General features: G+C 40.3%; 2 protein-coding genes across 2 annotated transcripts in view; both read right to left on the bottom strand.

Moving 5' to 3' along the window:
- Window positions 1-560: 560 nt before the first annotated feature.
- LOC145980125 (uncharacterized) lies at window positions 561-13594 on the bottom strand. The gene is made up of 3 exons (XM_083113138.1): window positions 13472-13594; window positions 3940-4141; window positions 561-1462 (listed from the first exon to the last, which is right to left on the bottom strand). The coding sequence occupies exons 2-3, from the start codon at window positions 4130-4132 to the stop codon at window positions 885-887; spliced, it is 771 nt and encodes a 256-aa protein (XP_082969264.1). The 5' UTR covers window positions 4133-4141; window positions 13472-13594; the 3' UTR covers window positions 561-884.
- Window positions 13595-19700: 6106 nt separating this feature from the next.
- Window positions 19701-22798, bottom strand: part of LOC145980285 (uncharacterized) — a 34912-nt gene continuing 31814 nt past the window's right edge. The window contains exons 2-3 of the mRNA XM_083113297.1: window positions 22469-22679; window positions 19701-21450 (exon numbers count right to left, since the gene is read on the bottom strand). Of these exons, the coding sequence (XP_082969423.1) occupies window positions 20609-21450; window positions 22469-22679 (1053 nt within the window). The 3' untranslated portion in view covers window positions 19701-20608. The remainder of the gene's footprint in view (window positions 21451-22468; window positions 22680-22798) is intronic.

The raw sequence follows: 22798 nt of genomic DNA, 5'->3' as shown, positions 1-22798 counted from the left end.
GGATGTTTGAATTTTTCATAATTGCCAGGATAATTAGACTACACAAAAGGGTCGCGTAGCATTTTTGCGGACCCCGTGAAAGACCAAAATGACAGAAAAGTATTGGCTGGTATTGGTAGATGAATTCCAACCGATACTTTCCGATACCGATACCACTGGTATCGGCCGATTCCGATACATCGGCATCTGTATTGGCTCAGCCCTCATCTTTGTGATTAGCCGAAAGTGACAGAAATGCAAAGTAAATTAATTAAATAAATCAGTTGAACTGAATTCTTGTTGTAAGTCCACTTTATGCACAGATAGGGTAATCGGGACTTGATCTACAGTTTAAAGCGGGATCTGAAGCACTGTGCCTCCACCATGTATCAAAGCCGGGACTCCTTGATTACAAGGTGACAACATTACCACTATGTCATCCAGGGAGGCCCCAAATAAAACAATGGACATGCTCAACAAGTTAATGATGATTACAATAATTTTTTGGCACTTTAGCCTTCCAAAGATATCATTAAAGTCATTCTTCCTTTGATGTAAAACCAACATTCACACAATCCTGAAGAAAATTGTATATTTTGATGTTCAATGAACATTTTAGTAATTCATGCAATATAGTAACAATTTTTACTGTATTTGTGAAGAAATTGCAATGCTACGATACTCAAATAATGTTATTTTGTCAACTTGGTAGCCTACATGAAAACTTTTAACAAGTATATTTTTCTTCTTTTTTGTGTATTGGTGGCATCAGGGCAACAGTTCATATTTCCTAGCATCAAAACCTATGATTCGACAACTCACACTTTGAATACTGTATTCACTTCATGAAAAATGTAGAGATAAACTACATTGAAATAGTATATTTTGTTCAATATTGTTCTTTCTCATTTTGCATATTTTTGTCGTATTAATCTTCTTGCCGTATTTACTGCAAATGATTTACTGTGTTCAGCCATATCTCGTCGTGCTACAGATTGTGGTTGCCAAAGCAGTGTGTTTATTTTAACCACTCTTTGGGGCACTGGAAGAACTTTGTCTTTAGTAATACTGCTCATTTCCTCTTCCTCGGGAGCCTTCACTTCCAGACCACTTGTTCTTTTATCTGCAGCACTTGTTACCTGAGAATCAGTAATATGAGGCTCCTTAATTTTAAGTTTCTTTTGTACTGCTGGAGAACTTTTAGTTACTTTGCGAATGGTGAGGCTAGGATTTTCAGATTCTGGAATCTGTTTGCCTCTTTTCTTCAGATCTGGAATGTGCATATAAACTGGAAATTCTGGAGAGCAGACAAGAAGTTTGTCATCGTGGATCCATGATTCTGTACGTCTTCTCATTGGAAATTTCTTCTCAAATGCTTGTTCTGCTTCATCCCGCCTTTTCCTTGCTGTAAAATGTACAGTTATGTGTTTCCTTGAGGTTTTAGAAGGTGCCTTTTTATCCAGAACAGAAGGTTTATGCTCGTCTGCAAAGTAGGATTTTTACATTAAATATCATCAAAATTTTAGTGGATTGGTATGTTATGTTGTTGTTTAAAATTCTACAGAAATTAAATGATATATCATTCTCAATGTCACACTGTCCAAAGAATCTCTGACGCAAGCAAACAAAAACAAGTCTGCACACGTACTAATTCGAGATGGCTCGACCAAAGAATGCGAGAGGGAAAGTGAGTGCGTGAAAAGGAAAATGCAACTGCAGCAACATGCACTGCTTCGCTGCAGTCACTCACTTTCACCCTTCTCTGCCAAGACAGTGTGTAGAAAGATTTGCTGAAAGAACTAATGCTCACTTTCTTCCTTTACAGACAATGAACTAGATATTTGGTACGGTCAATAAATAACCAGATTAATACCGTGAAAAAGCTAAATAAAGTGACAGAGCGATGAAAATTATGGGATATCTAGGAGGCTGGGGTACGCCACATGTCTGCGAGACAAGTTCCAGATCACATCGCTAGGTGGCAGCACTGGCAGGGAAGGGAGGTTGTGCATGTGCAATTTGCCTCCAAGGTGCCTGTCAGTCATTCAGTGCAGTGAGTCGTCTTGTTCACAGTGTCAGGTGCCACAAAGGAGTCTCAGCAATCCGTGATACAGTTTTTGACGGCAGAGGGCAACACACCAGGGAACATTTATGAGTGTGTGACTGCTGTGTACGATGGTGAGTACATGTCCCGAACACAAGTGTATGAATGGGCAGGTTGGTTTCGAGCAGAACACAGAACATAGTCTGATGCGGCACGTAGTGGATGCCCTAAATGTGCCATTATGGATGAGTCCATTCTGCCGTTGACGCCATGACTCACCTCACTGAATGACTGACTGGCGCCTTGGAGGCAAATTGCACATACACAACCTCCCTTCCCTGCCAGTGATGCCACCTGGCGACATGGTCTGGAACTCGTCTCGCAGACATGTGGCATACCCCAGCCTTGCCTAATATCCCGTAAGTTTCATCTCTCTGTCACTTTATTTCGCTTTTTCACGGCATTATTGATCGTACCAAATAAAATTACTAAAATTGGGGAAAATACATACTTTTATAAGGTATTATGAAAAATACCTTCAAGAAAGTTAGAAAATAATAATAATAAAAAAAGCAAATTGAAACGGTAATATTAAACTTATATTAGGTTAACATTAATTTATTTTCCATGCTTTAAACTGGCAAATAAATTTTATGTATAGAAAGGTAATTTTCCAATGTGGAAAAGTAACTGTGTCAATCTCTTAAAGCAAAAGTCTTCCAAGTGGCTTGTGTCAGGACCAAGCAGTGGCGAGCTCAGAAAATTTCATAAGGGAGATGTTATGGCCTAATTTTTTAGTAATTTTTACAGTTTCTCATTCTGTGTGTTTAAGATATCTAAGTCAAAGAGGGAGTTGTAAGCAGTGGGATGCCGGTTATAACATTCCTTTTCACCCATATGTCCTATTATATCCTTATTACTCACATACAGTGTGTTTCATAATTCCCTCTGGGATTTTGGAAGTCTGTTGCTCAGAAGCCAACTCGCCCACAGGGATGAGAGCATGTCAGTGAAGAGAGTAAATATCTGATTCTGTAATCTTGCTCGTATGCAGTGCACATTCTAAGGCGATGGCCTTGGCCTACCTGTTTGGTTTACGTTTGTCGAGTCACCAAGGGAGGGCATATCCAACATTTGTCATGTGAGTTAAAAACTTCGATATTTGCTCTATTCATTAACATACTCTCATCCCCGTGTGCGAGTTGACCTCTGAGCAACTGATTTCTGAAATCCCAGAGGGAATTATGAAACACCCTTGATAACAAGAAACAACCCATTGAGATCCAAGTGGCTTTTCATGGGATGGTGCATGATTAGTACATATATTCCATCACTGCAGTTTTCTCGTTTCCGAGACTCTGATCTTCTACTGTTGCTTTAAAGAAGCTTCTCACTTGTCCTCACAATGCTGTGTCAACACGGACATTATTTAGCTCCTATCAGAAATCAAACCTGCGACTGCTTGCACCAAAAATAAGAGTGCTAACCATTAGGCTACATGTGAGCTCAAAATGAACAACAGGTACATGAAGGGCCTCCTCGATGGCATTGTGGAAACATCGTTGCCTTGTAATCAAGGTGTCCCAGGTTCAATACCTCGTGGAGCCTCATAGTGGTTCGGATCCCACTTTAAACTGTAGGTCCAGTCCCGATTTGCCTTATTGTGCATAAAGTAGACTTAAAACACAAAATAAATCAATCGTTTGCATGAAATGCTAAAAAGCAGCCACGTAACTTTTCCACCCCCTCCTTTTGAAATTTTTGGACAGGCTACTGAGGCTAATAGCCTACTGCAGACCTAACGTAGACATTATAAGCTAATTTTTAGTCTTTTCCAGTGAATGTTAGCTTGTATCCAGCAAAGGCCAAAATTCCTTTTGAAGTAAAAACTATTGGAGGAAAGATAATTTTCTCACCTTTGCCATAAACAGATACAGAACGTTCAAGTTTTCCACTTAAATCAGTCAGCTGCCTAAAAGCTTGTGTGCCAGGGATTAATGCAGCCTTTTGCTGCAGCCATCTGGATCTTGCTTCCCAACACTTTGGATGCTGGCAAGGGATACCACAGCATGTGGTTTGACCAAATGTTGCATTGCCATTATATGTCATTTTAGGAACCTGCAAGTGGAATGCAGGCTCTTATTAATAATGATTATTCTAAAATTATTGTAGTAAATCTTAGAGATACACTGGGGCACATCCGGTGGTGTATTCTCCCATGTGCTGTGTTTACTACTGGTAAACCAACTTTTTTCATGCACACACAAATATTTGAGTGATAAATGCATCTCTCGTTCCAAAAATATAATTTGAACAACTTACACAGTGCATCATTATATAAACTTTCATGGAGGTCATTAAGTCAAATAACTTTTCTTAATAGCGTTTTTCTGTTTGATGCTTCGTTTCGATTCTACAAGACCGCAAAAACAGTAAATGATTCTGTAGAATGTCACACATGCAAGATATACACTCGCTGAAAAGTTGACACTTGACAGAATATACCTAGGTACACACTGTGTTTAGACTCCAGTCGTAGAACAAGGTCCGTTTTGTGTGTCCTGTTGGGCCATGGCATGCGGCTCACAGGAGGGAAGATGTGCCTCCTGAACAATCTGTTTGCACCCTGTGTTTGACGTCTATGCACCTTAATATACAGAGTGATTCAGTTAAAGCGTGCAAAAATGAAACAGGAAATAGGTGATGCACCACTGATTGAACAGTTGGAGATAGGGAACTAGGGTCGAAGAAGCCAGTGTACTGAGATATGGAGCACCACCTCACTTCAGCGTAGATGTCCGCAACTATCTAGATGTTACCTTTCCTGCTCACTGGATTGGACGGGGAGTTCGAAGTCACCCAACCTTAATCCATTCGATTTTTTCATCTGGGGATATCTCAAATCATATGTTTGTGAGACTCCAATGGACAGAGCCAAGTTGCCAGGATTGTCGCCGCCTGTGATGTGATTTGCAATACGCCAGAGACATATGGATGGGTGTTGCAGAAACTCGTATGTCGCTGTCATGCTTGCTTTAAGGTAAGGGGCCGTCAGTTTGAACACTGTTGTGAGGTTTGCCAATGCTATGATACTAGTTTCCAAACGTACAAACATGCAACTCATACGTGTAAATCAGTGTCAATAAATGTGGTTCCTCATTATACGTCAGCAGTGTCACTAGCTGTCCATACAGTCACTTATTTGTCATTCCTGACGTTGGGCGCCAGAGCGCCACATGTTTCAGACCAAATCTCGTTACGCTGGCTTCTCCGACCCTAGGTTCCCTATCTCCAACTGCTCGGTGGTGCATAACCTATTTCCTGTTTCTTTTTTGCACACTTTTACTGAATCACCCTGTATAAACTAATCGTATTGTGCCCTGGTTACGTGGATCGAGGATTTTCGTCTGTTTTTTCCCCTCACTCGTAACTTACGCTAATTTTGAATCCCGATTTGCCAGAAGAGTCGAATGTAAAGTGTGCCGCACAGTGCACGAAGAGTTTCTAAACTGAAATTTAATTTGCCTAAATAAATTGAGTACCGTTTAAAAGTTGCGATCCCGACGCATCCACCATCCTTCTAAGATATGTTTTAGTATTATCTAGAAAGATGTCCTAATTGCAGTAACATGCTATGAAATGAAAATTGTGGAATTTTCATCAGGATTCACCAATTAAACTTCAATACTTTATGTCGGAATCACTACTTGTATAATTAGCAGCTTTATATTGAGGTTTCTCTTCTACTTTTAAAAGTACAGCCTCCACTGTTGTTAGGCTCGCTTTTCCCCCTTTTTTTGTAATTGTATTTTCCCAGAAACTGGACTGCAAAGTTATTAACAAGCGGTGTTAATTACTTCGATGTTGGGGTAAGTATCAAATTGCTTATTTCTTTATTAGGCTAATGTTTATTGTGTCAACAACCAATGTTTGCGATTTCACTTCAGTGCTTATGCCAACATTTTTTTCCTGATTAATTAATTGACAATGCCCGAAAACAACAAAAGGACGAAAGTCACCACTCACAAAACTCGCACTGCACAGTCTCTCCGCCAACCGTTGTTTACTTTTATAACACGTGAAGCACCCTCCTTGCCCCCTTCCCTCTCAGCATCGGCGCTTCCCCAATAGCCAATATTTCCTTGGGAACCTTACACTGCAAAAAGTCCAGTTCTACTACTGTTGCAATTTTAGTTCTTTTGAAACCAGATTTGCCCAAATCGCGAAACATTTCGTTTCAAATAAGACATATGTAGAGTAGATGTCTTCATCTGTTTCCTAACTACTCCCACTCCCATGTTTCGTTAAATCCACAGAAATTTCATTTCTGACACCACTAGAGGTAAAGGTGGTATTATGAGCCATTCATATATTATGAGCCCCCCCAATATCTGTTCAAGGAGTGGGCTCAGCCTGGTGGCGATGATTTGAACTGCTAATTTAGTAACGCCTTTTGCCGCCAGAGAGTTCTCGTTCAGTTGTTGCAGCTGATAGTTTATGAGTGAACGTGTTCTTTTTGTTTTCTCGATCTGAAAAACTTTGAAAGGTAAGTGTTTTGCTTTTAATTGCAGTACTTATTCATTTAAACACAACCTAGTGCATTATTGCATTGGATAAAGCATGTTTAAAAGATTGTTTTTGTGTAGATACTATGTAATTTTGCAAGTAACAAAGATTCGTTATGCGTGTTTTAATTCCAATATGGCGAGGGTTGTAAAATGAGCCCCATCGTGCTTGGTATATGAGCCCCCAAATTTTAAGGGACTCATATTATATACACTACAGGAGTGTTTTCAACTTTGTCTTTTCAGATGCCACGAAAAGTGCTAGGTCCAAAAAACGAGACCAAAAGAAAAAAAACTGGAATACTGAAGATATGGTTAAGGCGATCAAGGCTGTAAGAAACAAAGATATGGGATTGAAAAAGGCATCAAAAATGTTTCTTGTTCCAAGACCTACTCTTCAAAGACTTGTTCGAGTTGACAAACCACCGGAAGAGCCGCTTGAACAAAATTAGGGAGAAAACCTATAATGGGCGAGGAGCTGGAAAGTGAATTAGTCGAGTATTTACTTATCATGGAAAGTAAATTCTATGGTCTTAGCAGACAAGATGTTCGAAGAGTAGCTTACCAACTGTGTGAAAGAAATGGAATTAATCATCCATTCACAGAAGAGGGGTTAGCTGGTAGAGCTTGGTTAGACCACTTCATGAATCGTCATAACAATGTTTTATCTCTTTTGAAACCTGCTGCGACATCGTTTTCAAGAGCAAATGGCTTTAACAAAGAGGCAGTCGACAATTTCTTTGATATCCTGGAAGCCGAGCACGCCAAACACAACTACCCGGCAGATAGAGTATTTAATGTCGACGAGACAGGAATATCAGTCGTTCAAAGCAGAATCCCTCGAATCATTGGGTTGAGAGGAAAAAGACAAGTGGGAGCTCTAAGTTCTGCTGAACGGGGCTCTCTCGTGACAGTAGGCTGCTGCATGAGTGCAGGGGGAACTTTTGTACCTCCTATCTTCATTTTTCCCAGGAAAAATATGTCTGAGCTTCTCATGAAAGGCGCTCCACCGGGGTCAATTGGTAGATGTCATCCGTCTGGTTGGATACAAGCAAATATTTTCACAGACTGGCTAACGCACTTTATTGAAAAAACTAAACCCTCAAAAAATGACCCTGTGCTCCTTATTCTAGATGGCCACAACTCCCACTCCAAAAACATTGACATTGTGAATCTTGCTCGAGAAAATGGCATATCCGTTGTAAGTTTACCCCCACACACATCGCATAAACTGCAGCCTCTTGACAAAACATTTCTTGGCGCTTTGAAACATCACTACAGTGAAAACATACGCAAGTGGATGCTTCACAGTGAGAGACCTGTTGGACCCTATGATATTGCCGAACTATTGGGAAAGGCTTATTTGACTTGCCAGACCGGATCCATTGCTGTGAATGGGTTTCAGGTTACAGGATTATATCCGTGTAACCGGAATGTTTTTTCTGCTGTGGACTTTGCACCTTCCTCTCAAGAGGTACTGGATTTGGAAACCCTGCGAAAAGGCAAAGGGAAAATACCTAAATCCTCCAGCAATGCTGTAAGAGGACAAAACACAGGTACCGAAACTCCACAAGAAGATAATCAAAATGCATCTGCAACGAAAAGTGTAGAATCAAACGGCGCTGGAACTGCAAGTTCACCAGTTTTGGAGAATGTGCAAGTAACAAGATTCCAACCAGCTGCTGAAGATTTGGCATGGGCAGGGCCTTCCGGTCTGTGTAAAGATAAGGAGAAGAAGATTCCCGGACACACTGTGTCTCCAAAAGATATGTGGCCTGTTCCCGAACCAAAGAGGAAAGTGGCTAACAAAGGTCCTAAACCCTCCAAGGCAGCTTTGATTACATCGTCTCCGTACAAAGATGCTTTGTTGGCTACTGGAGAAAAAAGAAAGAAGTCAGACTCAGCTGAAGGGAAGAGACAACTGAAGGATAAAAAGAAAAGAGATGATCAACAGCCTACTGAAGAAACAGAACCTAAAAGAAAGCATGCAGTGAAACCGAAGCTTCATCAAGATTCAGATAAGGAATACTGTGAATCAGATATCAATTCTGGGGAATCTGTCTTAGAAACACCAATCGGAATGGAATATCCCGGTGATGAAGAAGCAGTTTGTTTGTTCTGCGAGGGTCTATTTTCGGATGATAACCGAGGAGAACTGTGGGTGCAATGTCTCATCTGTGAAATGTGGGCACACAACGACTGCGCTGGATGCGAGAAGGATATTTACATTTGCGACTTTTGTAAATAGACATTACAAAAAAACAAAATAAAACTTTTTAAATGGTTTCTTAATGACCCTTTCCATTGGTTTTGTAATGATTTTTTCAATGATTTTTTCAATAATTTTGTTAAGAACTCTTTTATGATATTTCACATCATAATATTTTTTTAAGGTTTTGTAATGAATATAATGTTGTTTGTATGATTTAATTTGTCATATACTTTTCTAAACCAGTTATTCTATTATTTTTTCCTAGGGGCTCATATTACCAGCACAAAACTTTTTTTTCCACAAAATGACTTGTTTTGTATTTTATTTTTTTCATATCCTTAAAGTTTCTCAAATTGGTTTATATTTTAACAATAGTTGTATGAAATGTTGTAGTTAAAGCTATCATAAGAATCTGAACAATAAAGTTAAAAATCAAATTTTAAAAAATACAAAACAAAATGGGGGCTCATACCACCCACCACCTTTACCTCTACTATTTCGTATATTTTACGTTCCTTGCTACCTTTAAGGCTTTCGCTTTATAGGACAATTGTAATCGTGACTATGAGGATGCATGGTGAATTATTGAAATAAAATTATTATTATTTTGTGTATGTAATTATTATTTTTTTATAATTATGTAAGTAAAAGAATAAAAACAAACATTGAAATAACAATTTCTTGCTGAGGATTCGAGCCTGCGACACCTGACACTTCAGAGTATGCTAAGATAACAATCGGGAAATTATGATTCTAAGTAATGTTTAAACCCATAAACAGTGCTGCTACCTCAAAAACATTGCTTCAATCCGAAATTATCGCATTCCTGCGACAACGTATGTCAATCTCAATCGGCCCTTTCAACAATTATCACAAATTCCTGTAACTGAAATAATATATGTGTGAAATATAGAATTTTAGGTTGAAATTTTTAGAAGGACAGCGGACCCCTTGACCATCCCCATGATGTCGAAGAAGGACAAAGAGGACTTTCGTAATCGCTGATATTTAGTGTAAATACAAAATATCACTTGGTAGTTTGCTTTCGCCAGTGTGAGTGGACACCTTCAGAGTAAGATAGACCCGATTAGGCGACTTAGCTCTTTTCTGTCAATTGAATATGGCAACACTGATCTGTATCCGGTAAGGATCACCGGCAACTGTGGAGGCTAAACAGGCAACGCCTCCTTCTCCCGCCCTAACAGTCTTTGCAGCAACGCGAAGTCTTCCTTGCGTGGGCTCAGGGCCCTTTCCTCATGTTTCCTCAGGAGGGTACCGGAACAGTCCTCTTCGCTTTTGCCGGTGTCAGAAAAAATGTTATTCTGCAATATTTACTTTACGACAATATAACCAGTTTATGGTTGATTTGGTTGGTTGATTTGGTGTTTTAAGTCCACTTTATGCACAGCAAGGCTAATCGGGACTGGACCTACAGTTTAAAGTGGGATCCGAACCACTTGTGCCTCCACCGGGTATCGAACCCAGGACCCCTTGATTACAAGGCGAAGACGCTACCACTGCGCCATCGGGGAGGCCCTATATAACCAGTTTATATATAATATAAATATAATATATATAATATACGACAATATAACCATTATGTATGTAATAATATTTTAAGACAGGTTCTTCAATTCTTTATATTTTGTTGTTACCTGTCCGCGGTGGCTCAGTCGGTAACGCGTCTGACTACCATGCTAAAGGTCCCGGGTTCGATCCCCGGCCGGTTCAAATCCGGGAACTTTTCTAACGATGGAAACTGCCTCGGCGCCTACCCAGCGTCGAATAACTTGGGAAACCCTGGGGGGTAAAGGCGGTCAGGGGCGTGATGCTGATCACATCACCCCCCACTCACGACTGGATCAAGAAAGTATGGGGCGTTACCCCCACACCCCCTATACGCCTTCATGGCGTTGTGCTAAGCACAGGGGAGCACTTTACTTTACTTTTTGTTGTTACCTGCGGTAACAGCGGTTACGTGCACGCCACGCCTCTGAGGTTTCAAGAAGCCTATTGAATGTGAGCGATTGTCGCTTTCCTAGAATTCATGAAGTTAAACCTTACATTTTACTGTACTTGTTTCTTGCCTCTCGTGCCCCCTCGTTCATTTGGCCAGTAGGTAGAAGGGCTGCCTTAATAACTGTTTCGCTACAACGCCATGGGTTCAGGGTTGGCATCTCGGCGTGTTCTTTGCGAGTGGCCCTTCATCAACTCATCATATCTTCACTCATCCTCATCGCCTCGATTAGCCAAAAGTGGCAGAAAAGCGACGTAAAATAACCAAATCTATCAATCAATGAAGGCTATGATTGGTAGATTGATTTGCTTTATTTTACTTAGCATTTTGAGCCACTTTTGGCTAATTGGGAAGATGGAGACGAGTGATGATATCATGAAATTGATGAATGGTCGCACAAACATCCATGCTCAGGCCGGGATTCGAACCCGGGACCCCTGGTGCCGTGCTGCGCTGTTCTAACCACTCCGCCACGGGGGGCGGCTGATCAATGAAGGTGTCTCGGGTTCGATCCTCTTGTGAGGAATATTGCACATTGGTTAGGATCCAAATTTAAACTGTAGGTCCAGTTACGATTAGCCTAACATGAACATAAAGAGGACTTAAATCAAACTTTAACGACATATTCTCGTGCCTGTTAAACTTGGTGATCAGACAGAACATTTGAGTCTTCAAGTTAGGTATAATAATATACAGAGGCGTCTCGTGAACGCATGCGCCAATTGTGGGGGAAAAGGACAGCTTGCTCTGCGACGACATTCATGAGCATTTCTACATTCTAATTTCTTCACATAGGAGAAGTATTTATTTTACACGAGTGCGCTGAACTAAGCTTAGATTACATTTCTTGGATCTGAAGTGAAAGAAAGTAATAATTCTTTTCCCACAATAGATGCATGCGTCACTTCAGATCCAAGAAATGTAATATAAGCTTAGTTCAGCGCTCTTGTGTAAATTAAATACTTCTGATATATGAAGAAATTAGAATGTAGAAATGCTCATGAATGTCATCGCAGAGCAAGCTGTCATTTTCCCCACAATTGACGCATGCGCAGCATGCACCGCATGCGTTCACGAGACGCCTCTGATAATATATAAAAAATAGTAGTAATAGTAATAATATATGAAAAAACTAGCACTTGGTCCCTACGTCCATATGAATCCACGCCTGCTTTGCGAGGCTGGCTTGGGGTAAGTGTAAGTACTAAAAGCTTTTGAGTTGATGTGGAACCAACAGGACAAAGTAGCAAGGATAATCCAGCACCTGTGAATGACCTTGTTGATGCCAGTGAGTTTGGCAGACACTTCATATTGAAAGAAACGCCAGAAGTCATTACCATCACTTGATCCATATCCTCCTGGCTTTGGCTGGTCAACGAGAAGCCCCCATTTCACTAAGAAACCGTTGCTTAATCAGTGTCTTTCTTTTGGGTATGGCATTTTCATTTCCCTTGCTTCCACTGGTGTACGCAGAGGGGTCCTGATGGTGCTATAGCCCCCTCCAAAATTTGAATAAAATCGACATTTCAAATAAAAGCAGTGAAGAACTCGCAGAAAAAGCCAAAGTGGTAAGGCCACTGAGTTGCATCAGACTGTATAGCTGACATACCCCACCAACCACCCCACCCCTCCCAACCCAACCCAATAGATCCATCCCTCGACCCTTCCGACTGGCCTACCAAAAATAGTCTAATTTCTTTGGGGACAGACCTTGTATATCTTCGAGCCACGGTGCTTTAGTCGGTAGGACTGCCACGAGAAAGCCGCGTTCTTGATTTCCGGGGCGGGTGATCAAAAGTCAGAATTTTTCCGGCATTGTCCCCGCATAAATCTGCCCTGGGGTTTTCTGAACCTCAAATAAATAAGTACCTTGGGATAAAGTGAAAAGACTGTGATATGAAAGTTTTGATGGTATCATGATATTGTAAATAAAGCAGAAATTCCTGCAACTTGTAAAATGTCAATAAGTTCCTTCACACGCCATATAAAAGTTTTTAAAGTGATAGAAATAAAGAAACAGCTGTTGGTGTTCGCACGAACACATTACCCCCACCCCCCCCCCCTCCCAACGTTTTGCCACTTTTGACCCCGCACTATGCTAAACCTTATGTACCAAGGGAAAGTGAACTGGTGCACCTGTTTGAATCTTACGCCCCTAGTGTTGGAATCCAATCGCCGCCACTATCTACAACATTCAGCAAAGAAACCAAAGCGTTCAGAAAATATATCATGACCCCAATTTGAAATATTTTTTTTTTTACATCGAAAGTAGCCTAATTGTTTACCTAACTATTCCCATCCACTTCTGTTTATTTTACGTGATGACTAAGAGATGAACCGGGCAAAGAATGACTCATTCATACCTTTCCAACCTCCGTGGCAGAGTGGTTATCAGCGTGTTACGACGCCGGGGGTCCCGGGTTCGAATCCCGGCCTGGCCAAGGTGTTATTTGCAAGTGTCCATTTGATCATATAACTTTTACTCATCTTTGCGTGTAGCAAAAAGTGACCAAAGAGACCAAGTAGCCGAATTCTATTCAATTTAATTTAACATCCATGCCTTGGATGTTGAAATACTTTATCCGCCTGACTTTTTACAACTGGCTTTAGTTTTGTTGATCTAAAAGTATTTAATGCCTTGGTTTGAAACTTACCTCAAACTTATTACAATTTTTGATGAAGCAACTCGCATCTTATCAGTTGCTGAAAATTTTGATTAATTATTTACTAACACAGGCATTTGTGCAAGATGACAAAACTAATTTAAACGTTGTTACCAGTTACATCAAGATTAACGAATACACAGGCATCTAGTGCCAGACAAGCCAAGAGCAGATCCTTTGCATACGAAAGATGGCGGCGATGCGCATTCTTTTTTATGTAGGAAATAAATTAGAAGAGGTACTGATGGAAGATTATACTTTCATCAATAGATAATTCTTGAAGGGGTATCCGAGAATATGGGTTCTATTTCCACATCCAATAATATGCATCCTCATGGCACGTGTAACGCACAGAGAATAGCTTATATGATTTTATTGCACTTGTTTTTCATGAAAACCTCTACCCCAGTAAGCCCTCTATTATATTTAAACAAGAATTAACAAATTCCACTAGCCTGTGCGCAAGGGCGTATCTAGGGGGGCTCCGTACCCCCTCCCCTTTCGAAAGACTTGCCAAGTACTAAAATTAAATAATCAACATATACCGTATTTGTTTAGCTTTTGTTATATTATTGATGGTTATTTATCTCCGCCGAACTTGTTGGAAGTCAAGGAATTTGGATCATACGGCTTTAAAGGACAGTTTCGAAGATATATGCACACTACTATTAATGATGATATGCATAAAATATAAATCAGCAACTTTACTTTTCGTCAATTTGTTCTAACTTCTTTTTCCTTGTTTTTCAAAATATTTTAATTTTTTATCTATTTGACATTAATTTCCTTGCCAAGGCAGATGTTCTAATCCTAATTTTGGCGATCTCAACTACAAATAAGCTATTAGCTACATAATGAATAGGTTCTCACATCTATTTTACCAACTTTCAACTATTCATGTACAGCAGTGACGTGCACTGAGGAGCAGTGACGTGCACTGAGGAGTAGCTAGTCTAGCAGAGATAGATCAATCAATCTCACGTCTCTAATTATTTTCAAATGACAATATTTATTGTCTTGTTAAAGCCACAGTTCAAATGCAACACTTCCTTTTCCACGCGCTTGTCGTCCATCGACGTGATCCGCGGGCAAATCTGGCTGTGGATACCCTAGCTCGCTCTTCGTCCGCCAGACCAGTTTCCAGGTAGAAACGGCCTACCCAAGGAAAAGGAAGATTTCTACCTCTACCTCCCTTGTCTCCTAGCCCCCCGCTCCAATGGTTGAAAGCCCAGGCTTTCAGGTCCCTCAGTCTATCTCCTATAGGACAGATAGGGGATTGGTTTCTCATAGATGTTTTTGTAAATCCTCTAAAGAACTCAGGGTAAAATTTTCTGCAGTACTTATGTTCTCTGTATTTACACAACCTTTTACACGTTGTACAATATGTACGTATGTATAATATGGGATGTAGTTTTATTATTTATGAAATGGGAACGTGTTACAGACAATAATGTTATGTTTTCTTTCTTTTTTTTCAAATATGGAATATATAATGATTAAATTACAAATATGTGCTCAGGCTCTCTCTCACTCTCGTTTTAGTAGTGTTTTATTTAAATATACTAATCTCTTGGCCTCTAACGGATGTATTCATTTGGGCAAGAACGCGCGTTCATATTGTTGTTGGTTTGGTTTATTTTTCTTCGCTTTTCTGCCACATTTGGTTATCGCGAAAAGGATGAGTGATGATATGATGAAATTGATGAAGGAACCTCATATGAACAATCCAGGCCAGGATTCGAACCCGTGATGAGCGCGCATTCTTGTTCCTGTGTGTTGTACTCTGCAGTGAATAATGAAATAATGTGGAATGGAAATGTATCTCAGAACTCAAGAAGCCAAATGAATATTATTGAAGAAACTACAAAAAAGTGTGTTTTGATACTTGTTTTGTTTCTGTGCATAAAGTGGGCTTAAAACACCAAATCAACCAACCGTGGGGGAGTGGTTATCACAGCGTGCTACGACATCAGGAGTTCTGGGTTCGAACCCCGACCTGGGCATGGTTGATCTTTGGGTTTGTCCCTTCATTAATTTTATCGCATCATCTTCGCAATGAACAAAATGTGACAAAAAAGCGACGCTAAGTAACAAAAATGAAATCAAATAATTTATTGATTGCTTGATCTGGTTTATTTTAATTCGCTTTTCCGCCACTTTTGGTACGATAAAATTGATGAAGGGACACACACAAAAGAATACCCATGGCCAAGCCGAGATTCGAACCCAGGATCTCTGGCTTAGAGTCAAATCAAATCGTTTTTTATTTTCGAATGTGGGTGGGGATTACGTGTACTTTTTTAGTACTCATTCATCATTTTGCAATCTTTTCCTGTTACTGACATTCTTCTTTTTTTAGGAATACTGGGCCCAAAAGGGGGGAGGGGTGTGACCCACACCAACCTTCCCCCCCCTTGAGCACGACACTGACTGCTACCCCAAGTGTCGAAGTCACCGCACGTCACTGCTGAGGAGTAGCTAGTCTAGCAGAGATAGATCAATCAATCTCACGTCTCTAATTATTTTCAAATCACAATATTTATTGTCTTGAAGCCTCAGTTCATATGCAACACTTCTTTCCACGCGCTTCTCGTCCCTCGATGTGATCAGCTGGCAAGGCTGAATACCCTAGCTGGCTCTTCCGTCTTACCAGATCCAGGTATAGACAACCCCCCGAAAGGAAAGGAAAGATTTCTGCCTGTACCTCCCTTGCCCCCCGCTCCCATGGTTGAAAGCGCGTGGTTTCAGGTCCTCCAGTCTATCTCCTATAGGACAGATAGGGGATTGATTGGTTTCCCTTAGATTCCTTTGCAAATCCTCTAAAGAACTCTGGGGAAAATTTTCTGCAGTACTTATATACTCTGCATTTACACAACCTTTTAAACGTTGTACAATATGAATGTACATTATGGGATGTAGTTTTATTATTTATGAAATGGGAACTTACTTTTATTATGTGCAGACAAAAATGTTATGGTTTTTCTTTTTTTCGAATGGAATATTAATGATTAAATAACAAATATTTGCTCACGCTCTCTCGTTTTAGTAGTGTTTTATTTAAATATACTAATAATTTGGCCTTCAATAAAAAGAAATGGGTAAGCTAAACAGTCAAATACGGATGTATTAATTTGGGCAAGAAAACGTGCGTTCTAATTGTTGTTGGTTTGGTTTATTTTACTTCACCTTTCTGCCACATTTGGTTATCGCGAAAATGAGGATGAGTGATGAAGGGACCTCACAAAGAACAATTCAGGCCGGGATTCGAACCCGTGACGAGCGCGCATTCTTGTTCCTGTGTGTTGTACTGTGCAGCGAATAATGAAATAATTTGGAATGAAAATGTATCCCAGAACTCAAATGTCAAATGAATATCATTGAAGAAAGAATAAACAAGGGTGTTTTGTTACCTGTTCATCCCCTCTAATATATTTATTTTTTGCCACCTTCCATCAATTTTTCTAGCTGTATAGATTTAATCGCGCTAAGTAGCTAATGAGCTTATGGAAGTCACTAGGGACAATCAAACAGAGAACTCTGGACTACTGATTTCACAGTACCCTGCAGATGCACTGGGAGGAAATTATTTGTATCTCTCCCCCTTTCTTTAGCGTCGCTTTTCCATCACTTTACCTAAATTCTGCCATGACGATGAAGGTTGATTAAATTAAACGGATGAAGAGTGGTTACAAAGAAACACTCATTCACAGGCCAGGGCTCGAGCCCGGATCTTTCAATAACGAGATCGTGAGATGGAGAAATTAGGGAAATCAAGCAATGTAATTTTTTTGGAAAAACGTTAATCATATACAAATATGGTGTATCAAAAATCCAATTGAAATTTACGTACCACTGAGTAAATACGCAGTTTGCTTTACAGATACCCACATATCCGAATAGTTAGAGCTTTCCACTCATCTTTGTTGTTTGCCGACCTCCGTGGGGGAGTGCAATTGGCCCCGGATCGGTACCAGATGGAGGCACATAGTGGTTCGGATCCAACTTTAATCTGTGGGTCCAGTCCAGATTATCTCTTATGTACATAAGGTGGACTTAAACACCAAATCAACCAACCGGGGGGGGGGGGGGAGTGGTTATCACTGTACGCTATGACACCAGGAGTTCCGGGTTCGAACCCCGACCTTGGGTGTTTTTCTCTTCATTAATTGTATTGTACCATTTTCGCGATTAATCCGTAGCGTTCCTCTGAACGCGGGGATCTTAAATAGGGATGTACTATTAGTACTAGTTGATGGTAGAGACAGCCCTGAACGGGCAGGTACAAATATCTAACTATACATTAAAATAGACTCATGATTCGTTTCTAGACTGAAGTGAGCAATGCAAATGGCAGAATGGGTGTAGACTAGCTTACCCTGTTCGGTTTAGAAATAAGACCAGTAGCTCCTGCTTCTCCGATGATCCCAGATTAAAAGACCTCGTGTCGCTCTCATGCGCACCTATTTAAACCCTCGCTTGGCCTCTCGTCACCTCTTGCCAAAGGCCAGTGTTCTTACCATTTCCTGTAGAAAGCTTATCCATCACATTTCCGAGCAAGGAGCTGACAAGGTCTGCCAGGGTCAATATTTCTTAATCGAACAGGGCATGGTACGAATCAAATGTGACAGCGACGCTAAGTAGCATAAATCAAATCATTGATTGATTGTTTTATTTGGTTTGTTTTACTTCGCTTTTCCTACACTTTTGGCTAATCGTGAAGATATGATAAAATTGATGAAGGGACAAACAAATAACACCCATGCCCAGGTCGGGGTTCGAACCCGGGATCTCTGGCTTAATAGTCAAATCAACATGTTTTGGATTTTCGAAAGGGGGTGGAATTAACACGTGCTTCTTTTCAGTAGTCCTTCCTCATTTTGCACTCCTTTCCTTTATTTGACGTTCTATTTAGGAATACTGGGCCCTAAAGGGGGGAGGGGGATTATGACCCACACCAACCTCTCTTGGGCACGCCACTGATTGCTACCCCAAGTGTCGACATCACCGCACGTCACTGACACTGCCGGCTTGCAACGATTCCATTGAAAGTCAATGTATTCATTACAAGCCGGCAGTGTCAGTGACTACATAATATAATTTATATATTTAATATTTTAATTACATAAAATACATAAAATTTTATTAATATTGAGACTGTCAAACCCCCGCCGCCCGAAATTTATTTCTAGATACGTGCCTGCCTGTGCGTATGCAACCCAACTAGCATAGTTGCCTAACCTCCAGGGTGCGTAACTAACTTATCGGAAAAGTGTTGGCCTAAGGCAGAGATAAGCTTATTTGTGCCTATAAGTTTGCCTCGATTACATCCAGTGGTGGCGCCCGACTTACTGGTGGAGTTAACCTACTCATCGGCCTTGAAAGATTAGGCTAGTCCAAAACTAATAAAAATATGTTTGATATTCACATTGCCATAGGATCCAAACAAAGTGAACATTGGAATTAATCTGCAAATTTAAATGTTTCATCTATTTTTTTAAAAAAATAAGGTCAATCACACTTAAGAAAAATATACAGGTTGTATATTGAAAGTTAATGTGATTGTCACAACCCAGTATTGTCCGTGACTGTACAAGCGGGCGATGTTTATCCCGATCAACCACAGTAATTACTACAATAAAGGAAGTAAGTATCGGCGGTAAAAATCGTTAAAAAAATAATTATCTTTTCAAATCAGATACGTGTATCAAGCAGCAACCCTTTATTCTCCAGACCTCCATGGTCCAGGGGTTGAGAGATCACTATGCGAAACTAACGATCCTGGGTTCGAATCTTCAAATATTTTCATCACAGCATTATCTACACAGTTACATTTAATTTTTGTAATTACAATTTGCCTATTAACATTCTTACAGGGTGGACCATGGCACCACCTCTTAATATATCCAACGGCTGATTTTAAGGTATTTTGTTTACCATTTTGAAGGCTAACACATGCAAGTGATAGCGTCGCAGGAATTTTTCCAAGGGGAAAGCAAGACACCCCCCTCACTCACACCAAAAAATGCTACAGTTTGAAGTTTGTGTGTTCCTGCAAACATCTCCACTAATCTTACTTGTAATTATCAGTCCTTACATATCCATAATTTTAGGCTGATATCCATTTTGGGGGGAGCAACACCTACCTCCTCCGAACCCCCATGCGTACATGAAACTGAACAGGTGGATAACATGCACCAACAGCAAATAACATTTCAAATGCTTCATTTACATAGCACAGATTTATTAAGTTAAATACAAATATACAGGGTATAAGAATATTAATGAACTATCGGAAGTTATATACAAGAATTAGAATGAGAGCAGCATGGTGTAAAGACCTCTAGTGTCATTAGTCAACTTATCTTTGGTTAATATATTTGTTCCCTGAAATGTTATTCCTCAACGATGTAAATACAATACAATAATATACGTACTTGAAACTAGATTGTGAACATTTTAATGTTTTTCTACTTTTCACTCTTATTAACAATATACACATTTGTGCAGCAACAATAATTTAACAACACAATTCAATTCACAGAGTTTAGGTTTCGTGTTAAATTTGCATCAACATGTCTTTAGAAATTAATTGTCAAATACGCAGATGCACGTGACAACTTTCAAATAAGCTTGTATAATGTTGCCAGTGCTTTTTTTTCTTCTTTACTGTCAAGAATTAATACTACGGCTTGTAAAAAAGCCTCGTCATTACTTTTACCTGCATTGGGGATGGTTCTGACAATATTATGCACATACTAAGTAATATTTGGCACTTCTTTAAATAACAGTCAAGCAGTAACTTTTCAAACAAAGCATCAATGTAACACAGATATTTCCATTTCCCCCTAAGTCTTTACAGTTTTTCTTTGTAAATATAGTTGATCACAAAACTGGGAATGACCAACGTCATATTCAAATAAATTAATCACCGATGTATGTACACATTACGAGTTGCATAAAATTCACAGCCTCAAAGATCACAAGATTCGTCAATAAATTAACATGTTCAATACACACACAAACAAGATAAAAAGCTGCTGTTGTGCAGTATAGTTTCACAAAACTTGTTCACGAAAATAGTGAGCTTGAAATCACAGCTTTGAAAATACGTAAGCAACAACCGCCTGTCTATAGAATTGGCCGTACTGTGATGCCAATTTCCAACTGTCCTTGCTTGTTACAATATGAAACAAGACTTGAACATGGAAGTTCAATTTCTGGAGCAGCTAGTAAAGCATTGTTTGTGGCAGGTAAAATTCCTTTCAGAACACGAACGTGACTTCTTACTTCGATCCAAGCACCGAATTGTCTGTTGTCTTCTACTTCGTTACTTACAGCGTGGAAAGTGATCCTTAGTTTCTTCTGGAAGAAGTAAATCTTACTCACGAATGTGGCAGAGTGGCAGTTGAGTGAAACCGCGTACTTTTTCCACTTCCTGTCACTCATGTCCACTCTCTTACGGAAATCTGCGAGGCACAAGGTTACATTTGCCCCATTTACTGGGATGAGGGAATGCTTTGATGACAAGTGTTCAACCACATCACCCCTCAGTCCCTGCCACGAACACAGACGAGATAGGGGGCAGGCAATGGGAGAGAATTGACACAGTGATTCATGTGAGGGACGCTCGACTTGTCGCAGGCGCTCCTTGCAGCCCCATCGTGCATAACGACACGGCAAGCTCAATGTTACCAGAACTCTTTCCATTGCCAAGTTGCGGTCCCTGGATCCACCACATCTGCAGAAGGGGCATAACCTCACCTTCTCCGAACAAGTTTGGCACATTATATTACCGCACACTTTGCACGAAACCAAAACTCTACCTTGCAGCGGTTCGCTGCAAATGATGCAGTCAACCAGCAGATCTAGCTCCCTGCAGTTGGTACAGAAACATGGATTCACGAAAAGCGTGTTGGTCAGTGGATAATCTGTCTCGGGCATCGTAGCTGCATTTACCAACTGTTCGGCAGCTGTAAGAAAAAATAAACTTGTTACTTGATTATGAAATGATGCATGACAAACTTACCTAAGAAGCACATACGAAGCTTTACTGTTCGGGGGCACTTTGGAAGTAACTGGTTTCAGTTCTACAGTCCTGAAATACGCCGCTGAAATACCACATCGAATGTAGTTTTGTAGAGCATTAACGCGCTTAAAATGTGTAGGAAAATAGTTCATTAATGGAATCTATGATGCTCCCTCATATTCCTACAACATACTTGGCCTTTTACAATGCAAATTTAAATATCTCTAAAGTTTATTTTTCAATGGTTACCTTATTGGTAAAGATCTTGCTTGAACTTAGAAACGTGAAAGACCAATAACAAAGCTACCACTCCTCTGGGATAAAATAAGAGACTATTGCATAGTCTTTTCCTACATTTCTCCCCAATACCTAGCAGAACGCCAGAAAAAAATGAGTGGGAGACAGAGGGGAGTGGTAGACATTTAATACACCCTAAATGCCATACAAAGAAAACTTATTTGGGCTAAAAAGAGCATTTACTTAAGTTTTCATGATGGTTGAAGGAGCGGTAGCGGGTGGGCTAGTTGACAGGGCTGGAGGAAATTATAAGCCCCTCCCCCCTTCTTTCCAATCTTGCCCAAGAAACCAGTAAGAAGTAAGGAGCCATTTACCGGAAGCGCTCAAATAGCAGCCTCACTTCCAGGTAATACACTCTGGACTGGATTGCACCACTTTGCAGACTAACGTAGCTCTGGTGTCTGGGCTTTTAGTAACTCTGTAGGGCTCATGCCCTCGTGATTGTCATTTCACCAATTTCATCTTATCACCTTATCACCTTTCATCCTCATCTTCGTGATTAGCCAAAAGTGGCGTAAAAGTAAAATGAAAGAAAATCAACCAATTTGAGAATCTGATGCAGACGTCCTCATAACCCTTAGCCTCAACGGTTCGTTGTTATTAATATACATTGAAGGGATGCACTTGCGAAAATAGGAAGTATCGACGGTGTTTGCAACATTTACCTTGAGTGAGGCTATGCTCTTCGTTTGTTGAAAGTCGCCGTTTTGCCAGTGCAGTCTTCTTGCATTCCTCCACCTCGTTGTCATTCTCGTGCGCCATGACCGCCTCTTCGGACAGCTGCTGCGAATCTACGTCGATCACGGTCCAGCTGGAGCGATGACTTCCAGGGGTCGTATCGCTCAGACCCCCTTGCACCAACCTCAATCGGATTCCCTGCAAAAGAAAACGAAAAGACCATCATAGATGCAGGCTTCTGGTACACTTTCTAATTCACTAAATACCTCAATGGGAGCAAGCAAGGAATATAGAGTATTTTAGGAAGAGCATTCCGA

Source organism: Lepisma saccharinum, chromosome 27 (assembly GCF_977018435.1).
Source record: "Lepisma saccharinum chromosome 27, izLepSacc3.1, whole genome shotgun sequence".
NCBI classification, from domain to species: domain Eukaryota; kingdom Metazoa; phylum Arthropoda; class Insecta; order Zygentoma; family Lepismatidae; genus Lepisma; species Lepisma saccharinum.
The sequence above is the reverse complement of the archived record's forward strand: the minus strand, read 5'-3'. Positions and strand labels throughout refer to the sequence as shown.

Coding starts and splice junctions, on each gene's coding strand:
- LOC145980125 (XM_083113138.1), bottom strand. CDS start 4,132: ATGACATATAATGGCAATGCAACATTTGGTCAAACCACATGCTGTGGT. Junction 1,463..3,939: donor TGTATCTGTTTATGGCAAAG/GTGAGAAAATTA, acceptor CCTACTTTGCAG/ACGAGCATAAACCTTCTGTT.